This window comes from Vigna umbellata, unplaced genomic scaffold (genome assembly GCF_029865625.1).
Source record: "Vigna umbellata cultivar VRB3 unplaced genomic scaffold, Vumbellata_1.0 scaffold_800, whole genome shotgun sequence".
NCBI lineage: Eukaryota > Viridiplantae > Streptophyta > Magnoliopsida > Fabales > Fabaceae > Vigna > Vigna umbellata.
Window position 1 is genome coordinate 12,492 of NW_028274566.1, and position 9,763 is coordinate 22,254.

General features: G+C 35.6%; 1 protein-coding gene and 1 long non-coding RNA gene across 2 annotated transcripts; both read left to right on the forward strand.

Moving 5' to 3' along the window:
• The first annotated feature begins 651 nt into the window (after positions 1 to 651).
• On the forward strand, positions 652 to 4,079 carry LOC148190539 (ribosome biogenesis protein BRX1 homolog 2-like). Its single transcript, XM_088102831.1, has 6 exons — positions 652 to 701; positions 1,824 to 1,950; positions 2,217 to 2,295; positions 2,496 to 2,620; positions 3,088 to 3,189; positions 4,002 to 4,079. Exons 1-6 carry the CDS (start codon positions 652 to 654, stop codon positions 4,077 to 4,079), a joined length of 561 nt encoding a protein of 186 aa, XP_087958957.1.
• Positions 4,080 to 5,984: 1,905 nt separating this feature from the next.
• LOC148190540 (uncharacterized) lies at positions 5,985 to 6,573 on the forward strand. Its single transcript, XR_015783187.1, has 3 exons — positions 5,985 to 6,051; positions 6,244 to 6,333; positions 6,506 to 6,573. It is a non-coding gene; the product is annotated as an uncharacterized LOC148190540 (long non-coding RNA).
• Positions 6,574 to 9,763: the final 3,190 nt, after the last annotated feature.

Genomic DNA, 9,763 nt, shown 5'->3' on the forward strand with positions numbered 1-9,763 from the left:
CGAGCGGTCTAAGGCTCGGCCTTGACTTCCACTTCAACTAGGTTCTCTTCTTCGATGACGTCTCCCAGAGTGGCCTCGCCTTCTGCTCACATCCACACGGATGATCATTGCAAGGACAGGACGAACGTACATAGACAATTAACAACACAAGGAAAACGAAAGGGTAAGCTTATATAATTTAATTCATACATCAACACATACTTTTAACATTTCAATTCACACAACAAGTGACTTAACATATAACAGCATAGAAATATATATATACTAGACAAACCGTCCGGACTGTATGAATCTGTGTAGCTACAGGCGTCCTTGCACCCGAGTGATGTAGTAACTGGGATACACTCAACAGCTACCACTCGAGGTTAGTCCTATCCAAAGTACCCCTAAGGAATAGAACCTCCTGCCATTCCCACACATGACATACCCCCTCTACGTGAGGATGGTACTCACGGAATATCAGGATGGACCAAGCCAGCATTAGCATGACCACAGTCATACTTTACCAAATTCCATATTCAACATATATGAGTCGTTCCTCCCTGGAACGCTCGTCCAAAATCCATAATCGTATAATCACTCAATATAGTGTTCACACTTTAAGTTCTTATAATTTATCATCATTTTCATCTTTATATTTAAGAGCATAAAATGACGAACGTTCAGTCTTCTGAAGAACTAGGACGAATGTCTAAAGAAAGGTACTGAATGAACGGGGAAGTATATAACGAACGTTACTATCGGTTTCGGTCATTTAAGTGAACTGACTCGTTCGGATGTACACTGGTACTTAAAGAAAATTTCATTATGAAGACCTTAGACCAGACCCAATGTAAGAAGGAGAGTCAAGAATACTTAGAATTATCTTCGTAGTAATTCGCATACGGAAGACCGATGCCAGTAATTGAACGAACGTGAGAAAAGGTGAATATTATAATACTTGAACGAACGCTATTTATCAAAGTGGTTATTCAATAATACGAGCGCTTGGTATAAGACCGAGCGCTATTTAGGACGAACGCTTGGTATAAGACCGAGCGCTACTTAGGACGAACGCTTGGTATAAGACCGAGCGCTACTTAGGGCGAACGCTTGGTATAAGACCGAGCGCTACTTGTTTTAAAGTATAAGGGTGTAGTTTAATATTATTTAAATTAAGGTATAGGGTATCACTATGCTGAGCCGAACACTCAAACATAATATTTCAAATGAGGACGCTCGTTCTCGAATAGAATTCTTTCCGAATGAAAGAATTCCATTTTTAAGTCATTTACTAGGAAATCGAACGGTATAAGATCGTACGATGACGAACGTATTTTATCATAGGGAGTAATTTTACATTCAGATTTTTCATCTATCTTAACTCAATATTTCTCATACAATTCATACTTTATAATTTCATATCCATCATTAATTCACATACTTTATAGAATTCATCATATTAACAACTCATACTCTACAATAATCATCCATCTTTAAATCCATACATATCACCATCAACATGCAATTCAACCAACCGAAATCATATTCAATCAGTACAACAGTGCTCGTTCATGCATACTCAAATCAGCATATATGTATATAGATATCATACATTCAATCCGTATCATGTTTTCATACAACATACAAGTATAAATTAAATTAATAAGCTTCCCTTACCCGAATTTGTAAGCAACTTGTCCTAAACGCAAGATTTTTGGTTTCGTCCAACTAACGTTTTTCTACCCTCAATGTCACTTGACTCTTCCAAAACAAATCTAGCCACAGGAAAAACGAAATACTTAGACTACACACTTGCATGCAGCCAAAACTTAGTTTTTCAGAAAACCTAAGAACGAACTACTGAAGGATTGCAAGAAGGATAACAAGGTTGAATCAAAAGAAACTAAAGGCGCCACCCTTAATGAGCTTGTTGAGCTCAAAAGTTGTTCTTCGTGTTTGTTTTTTGAGGTATTTTATTTATATGCCACAAGGTTTTTTCAGTGTCGTGTTACTTCAATTTAGGATTGATATGTTGTGCTGTTCTCTAGACTAGTATTTGCAATTTTTTTTTGCGCTATTTGGAAAACCTGAAGCATGCTAATGGGTAGGGGAATTCTTTGTTGGTCGCAACTGTTGATGCTATTTCAATGAGATGCTGTAGTCGTGAGTTTGAGTCTGGTCAACTTGTTATATTCTATTAGTGTCTTCTCTCATTTTTTATGTATCAATTTCAGTGCAGGAAAGCAAAAGATCTTTATCTCTGGATGGCCAAATGCCCTAGTGGCCCATCTGTAAAATTTTTAGTCAGTGCAGGTATATTCCGATTCTATCATTGTAATGTTAATATAACACTAGTTTGCTTGCTCTGATTATTTAGAGTTCTGATGTCTGTATACTCTAGGCATCACTGGTCATTCTTCCCAGTGAACTATGTATTTTGTGTTTCTCTCTCTATCTCGACCATTTTTTATATACACTTTTAGTGATTTTCCTTTTTCCTCCTGTTTTTTCAGTTCATACAATGGAGGAGTTGAAGCTAACGGGAAATCACCTAAAAGGTTCTCGTCCACTTTTGACGTTTTCTGCAAATTTTGAAAAAGATGCACATTGGAAATTGTTAAAGGAGATGTTGTTACAGGTGTGTTGTTGGTTTCGTTCGTTGCAAGTTTTTTCGTTTTTGTCCATCTAGTTCCATCCGAGGAAAGATGGATTTCTGTAAACTTATGTTGATAACTCTCATATGTGCACTTTCATATATAAGGTAAAGGTTAGCTTGATGATTTCATCTTATTTTTATGATTCGTGATGTTGTACACCATGAATTTCCGGCCAAATTAGAAACTGCTTCATGTGCTTTCTACCAATTTAATTGGAATCTTACATTTTTGTCGTCATATATCTTCCTACGATTTTTTTCTCAATTTATTATGTCTGATCAATGAAAAATCAATTGATGTTATTGTTATGCCCATCTATTTTACATAGTTTATGTCATATATCTGTTTAATGTATATTTTCTGTGTGCAGTTCTCTCTATTTCTGATACTGTTGTTTGTTTACTGTATTTGATAATTTCTAATATACTATTTCTTTCCTTTTGTTTAGATATTTGAAGTACCAAAGGACCATAGAAAGGCTAAGCCCTTCCATGATCATGTTTTTGTTTTCTCAATAGCTGATGACCATATATGGTTCCGAAATTACCAGGTTTGTGTCTGTATTCCGGAATTACCATAGACTATTTTTGCATTAAGACAAAGGTTAAAAAATCCTGGAGATTATTGTTAGGAGCATCTTTTCTGCCTATTTCTATTCAAATTAAGTGTATGCATTGTTATTATAAACATGTTTATTGCTCTTTTTAGCCACATGTTAATGATTGAAGTGAAGTTTGGGTCGAGCATTTTTAACCTTTACTCCTTTACTTTCTTATAAAACTTATCTATACATTTCAATTTGAAGTTTTAGTTTTTGACAAGACTTAGATGATATATAAAGAATGGTTAACCACAGGAATTTTGAAGATGGAGGATATTTGACCATTATAATGAGTTTAAATTTTATCTACTACCGATGTAAAACATTTTATTTGTAAATACATTAATATGTTCCGCTATGGTATTGTTTTGTAAGCTCAAAGGTTAAACTATGATGCATGTAATGTTTTATTTTATTGATCATCTTTATTCATTTAATTATGGTCAGTCTTACCAGATCAGTGAAGATCGAATCAAGTGGGGATTTTGGTTTGACCTGTGCGTGCCTGCGATAGATGTTATACTTCGTTTTTGTTGGACAATATACCGTTAGATTGAGTCATTTGTGTTATACTCATGACATGGTCATTAGAGGACAATTGTTACTATTAGTTGTTCGCAATACTCCTATTTAATTCGAACATTATATGGTCTCATTTTCTCCAACTATATAATATTGATTTTTCCATGAGACAATATTGTAGTATTTTCTACCTGTTGCTAATGCCTACTGAGGAATGTTACATCTTTATTCCCTTGCAGATTTCTACTCATCATAATGAATCAGACAAATTACCAAGGGGAGGCCTTGATAAAATGACAATATATAAACAAAACTAAAAGAAAAGGCAAAATTTAAAACCCATTAACCCATGAGAAGAGTCTCAATGGCTTCGAAGAAAAGTGCTGACATTTCAGGGGTTGGAGACTTGATTGCACATTTGATGCCAGGGTTTCCAATCACTTGTAAGTTTAATTAAGAATGGAACCCCTTTAGGGAGTTTAGCTGAGAAGTAAAACACGTCCTTGATAGCAATCTTGCGCTTTACAATAAATAACATGTTTGGTGCAACCAATTCTTCCAGAGTTGCGTCTGCACTGCTAATTACCTTTCGCAACAAACGCACGTCGGACATCCGTTTAAGGCCAAACGGATATCCCACATCCTTTTTGGCCTATATCCATTTGGTCTTCGCGGGTTCTGTTCAACAATACAACTACCAGAAAGATAGTGCACAAGCAACGACAAAACAACATAGATCCAAAGCCAAAAAATAATAATACACCATAAATTAAACTATCAAACAAGGCTAAACAATAATGTTGAAGAAAACTAGTGAAGAAAATCAACCTGAATGGAGAGGAAAATAAACCGAAGAAAATCTGGATCACGTTTCTCGATGCTTCTCCACGCTCCTTCATACTAGAAATCAACAACAATGGAAGCAATAACAATGGAAGCAATGAAACCCAAAAGGAAAATGGCAAAGAGACAAATGAAGGAAAAGAAAAGGAAAGGACGAAGAAATGAGAGAAAGTGAGAAGGAAACGGGGAAGAGAGATATATGTGAGAGATGGGTGGGGTGCAGCTAAAGAGCAAAATTGACGTGAAATAGAGTTTTCAAATTAATGAAAAAATTTTAAACAGTAAAAATAAAAAGGTTTTAACTAAAAAAGAAGGATAAAATTGGAATTAAATGAATTTGGAGAGGTGGAGGAAGCACGGTGTGGTGGTAGAGGGAGTAACACCCGTACAAATTTGATGGGATGCACGAAGAAACACCCATCACCATGCATTTTTATCCCCATTCGTCTGCGTGTCTTGTTTGAGAACGTTCCGACGCATCTGTAGCACCGGAGAGAAGGATTTGTGGCAGAGCATCGTTCACGGCGGCTGGGTAAGAATTTTTTTTTGTGCATGAAGAAAAGCCCAAAAGGGTGTTGGTTAATGCGTTCACGAGGCTCTCAATTCGAGTTTGAATTCTAATAGGGAGAGTCTAATTTTTGTTCACTGTAGAAGCGACACCTTCAAGTGTTCGTTAAAATGCCAGAGAAAAACTCTTATGTACACAGTCAATTCCTCACCCCACGAAGGTCCCCCAGGTTCCTCCCCCAACTAAACCACACCACTCTCAATCCCAAATCTGCCGTCGTTTTCGTAAATAAATCCAATGAGTTGGGTTGAGAATATCATCATTTAAAATTTAAAATTTAAAAGTTTAGAATTTAAAATTTAAAATGATGATATTTAACAAAGAAAAAGAAACATAAATATGGGAAGTCTAAGGTCTCTGTATGATGGATCCTGGGTCCTGCGTAATTTAGGGTTTGTGCCGGTGTGACTTTATTTCACTACTTCTTTTAGTTTCAACACGACAACGAAGATAGAACCAAATAGATCCCCAAGTGGAAGAGTAAGAAGCATCATCCATAAGAAAATCTCAGCATAAGAGAAGGAAAATCCCTGATTGAAAATTGGAGGTAGACATAGAGACTATGGTGGAGAAGAGGGAGATAATCAACAACGTGATGTGTCTTTTGACAGACCCAGATGGAACTCCCTTGGGCTCTCCCATGTACCTACCTCAGATTGCTGGCCCTCAACACCTCAATCAGATTGTTAATAAGCTTCAAAACAATGTAAGCAAGTCCCTTTATTCTTCTCAAATTCTATTTTACATTTTGTTTATTATTTATAACATTGAGCGATTATCTATGCTTTCATTTTAGGAAGAGAAGTTGTCATATGCTTTCTATATATCAGATGAGGAGCTCATTGTGCCACTTGAAACATACTTGCAGAAAAACAAAGGTTAGTCATGTTTGTTTACAATAAATTATTTCTTTTTCTTTCTTAATTCGTTGTAAATTCACTTATTTACTTGCTTTTAACACATTTTGAGAAAAAAAAATCCTCATCTTTCTAAAGAATTGATACAAAGAATTACGCACTTGTAATGATGTTTTTCTTTTCCTTTGCAATGTTACTTTAACACTATTCCAGTCTCGGTGGAGAAGGCTTTGCCTATAGTTTGTCAACCTCAAGCTATTTTTTGGATTCGTCCTGTGAATCGCTGTTCTGCAACTATTTCTGGTATGTGAGACATATTGTGTATTTTCCCATTCGTAGTGGCACAATGTTGTATTGTGCTTGCTAAACTGTGAGAGACATCAGTGTGGTTTGGATGTTGATGATTGTAGCACAAGTTTATGTTATTCTTTGAATGTTTTGGAATTCATATTTTTGTGGTTGTTTATATTTTTAGGTCATGCTGAAGCTGTACTTAGTGTTGCCTTCAGTCCCGATGGACGACAACTGGCAAGTGGTTCTGGTGATACCATTGGGCCTATATTTCTGTATATTTTAGAATAGTACATAAGCTTTAGGACGTCCTAGGGTTTGTATCTTTGGCAGAAACGAAGCAAACACTCTCTCTTCCACCCCTTTGAAGGAGGATCTTGGATGCTCAGGCTACCTCTTCACATTTTTAGGGTTTTATCTTTCATTCTTCCATTATTATTCATCTAGTTTCACCATGAATATGGTGAACTAAACCTTGTATTGTTGTTGGGGAATTAATGTAGTCTTGTGAAACTCTCATATATGGAATTTGTTTTTACATCTTATTTTAAGACCTATGCTTTCTTTCATCATTAGTTAGGGTTTTTCCTCTTTGCTTAATGCTTGCTTTGTTTAACTCATTCAATGCATGATTATTGATTTTGTCGATACTAGAACGTACGGGGAAATCTAGATCCGGTGAATTTCTCCCAATAGTATATTGGTTGCCGTTAAGCTCCTGCACTTAGAAACTAATTAATAGGAATGCTAGGAATTGTATGAACTTGTAATTAAGGATAGGCCTTCTTGCAAGGTGATTTAGAGAGTGGCATTAACAATGATGAAAAGAATGTTGAATTCCTAAAGTATATGAGAGTGGATAAGATGAAATTGATAACCCCAACAACATACTCATCCATATATTTCGTTGAAGTGTTTGTATTTTGTTTTAGCCATTGATCAAATTCATGCATACATGTTTATTTTCTGTCTTTTGCATATTAAACTTCAATTATTTCGTTCTTAAGTCTTAAATAACCAACAAATCACATAACTAAACTAGGCCGTGAGTCCTTTGGGAGAACGATACTTGGTCTTACCGAGTTTATTACTTGAAACGATTCGGTCACACTTGCCGATTGTTAAACAAGTTTTTGGCGCCGTATTTCGGTGTTCATAAATTTGTCATCACTCTCATATATGGAATTTGTTTTAACATCTTATTTTTAAGACTTATGCTTTCTTTAATCATTAGTTAGGCATTTTCCTCTTTGCGTAATGCTTGCTTTGTTTAACTCATTCATTGCTATGATTATTGATTTTGTCGATATGGGAACGTACGGGGAAATCTAGATCTGGGGAATTTCTCCCAATAGCATATTGGTTGCCGTTAAGCTCCTGCACTTAAGAACTAATTACTAGGAATGCTAGGAATTGTATGAACTCGTAATTAAGGATAGGCCTTCTTGCAAGGTGATTTAGAGAGTAGCATTAGCATTGATGAAAAGAATGATGAATTCCTAAAGTATATGAGAGTGGATAAGATGAAATTGATAACCCTAACAACATACTCATCCATCTAATTCATTGAAGTGTTTGTATTCTGTTTCTCTCCATTGATCAAATTCATGCATACATATTTAATTATTGTCTTTTGCATTTAAACCTAAAATCAATTTGTTCTCAAGTCTCAAATAATCAAGAAATCACACAGCTAAATGATGAGAAATTTATGAACACTGAAAAACGGCGCCACAAACTTGTTTAACAATCGGCAAGTGTGACCGAATCGTTTCAAGTAATAAAACTCGGTAAGACCAAGTATCGTTCTCCCAAAGGACTCACGGCCTAGTTTAGTTATGTGATTTGTTGATTATTTAATACATAAGAACAAATTTATTGTAGTTTTATATGCAAAAGACAGTGAATAAACATGTATGCATGAATTTGATCAATGGAAAAGACAGAATACAAACACTTTAATGAATTATATGGATGAGTATGTTGTTGGGAGTTATCAATTTCATTTTATCCACTCTCATATACTTTAGGAATTCAACATTCTTTTCATCAATTGTTAATGCCACTCTCTAAATCACCTTGCAAGAAGGCCTATCCTTAATTACGAGTTCATACAATTCCTAGCATTCCTAGTAATTAGTTCTGAAGTGCAGGAGCTTAAAGGCAACCAATATGCTATTGGGAGAATTTCCCCGGATCTAGATTTCTCCGTACGTTCCCATATCGACAAAATCAATAATCATGGCAATGAATGAGTTAAACAAAGCAAGCATTAAGCAAAGAGGAAAAACCCTAACTAATGATGAAAGAAAGCATAAGTCTTAAAAGTAAGATGTTAAAACAAATTCCATATATGAGAGTTTCACAAGACTACATTTATTCCCCAACAACAATACAAGGTTTAGTTCACCATATTCATGGTGAAACTAGATGAATAATAATGGAAGAATGAAAGATAAAACCCTAGATAGGTGAAGAGGTAGCCTAAGCATCCAAGATCTTCCTTCAAAGGGGTGGAAAAGAGAGTATTTGCTTCGTCTCTACCAAAGATACAAACCTAGGACGTCCTAAAGCTTATATACTATTTTAAAATATACAGAAAATTAGGCCCAAGGCCAAAATAGTGTCGCTCAGCGGTAAACTGGCGCTCAGCGGTAAGTGTGTGAGTTGGTTTTCTCCCCTCAGTGGCCATTTTACCCCTCAGCGGATCCAACGTGGGTTTGTGAGTGCCGCTCAGCGGTAAACTACCGCTGAGCGGTACTTGCAGCTTCTCCTTTTGAACTTTTTGATGTCTTTTCTGATTCCATCTCTATCCTTCTTCACTTCTTTCACCAAATTCACCTTAAAACCTGCATAAAAACACTGAAATCAAGCATAAACCTGTCCAGCTCTCTTATTTCTAAAAATATAACCAAAAGCATGATTTCAAGCTAGTTTCTAAGTGTTAAAGGTTGCTTTTAGTATCAATTTTAAGCATGAAAATAACAGTTTTTCAACTGTTATCACAACCCCAAACTTAGAACTTTGCTTGTCCTCAAGCAAACAAGATGTAACTCAATCTTCTACCAATCTGTATAACGGTTCACTCATTCAAAAATCCTCTTTTCAAGATAAGTAAAAACTTCAATCAAACTCATGACAAAAATTTCAATCAAGATGTGCACATGCTTTGGTGTTCACAAAGTCACTTAATATCCAACAAATGCTAATTTTCATGAATGATTAATCAACTAAACATGGATGTTCATGTGCTCAATGAATATTTCCTCACTCGGTAAAGTGTTTCACTCAAACACAAGTGTATAAGAGGTAATCACTCATTCACTCTACTATCACAATGTCACATGAAGTAACTTTGCCTATCATTTAACCACAATCAAACAAATTCACAAGCATGCATCATCACAAGGACTTTTTCAATGGCTTATAATGTGGTTGGGCT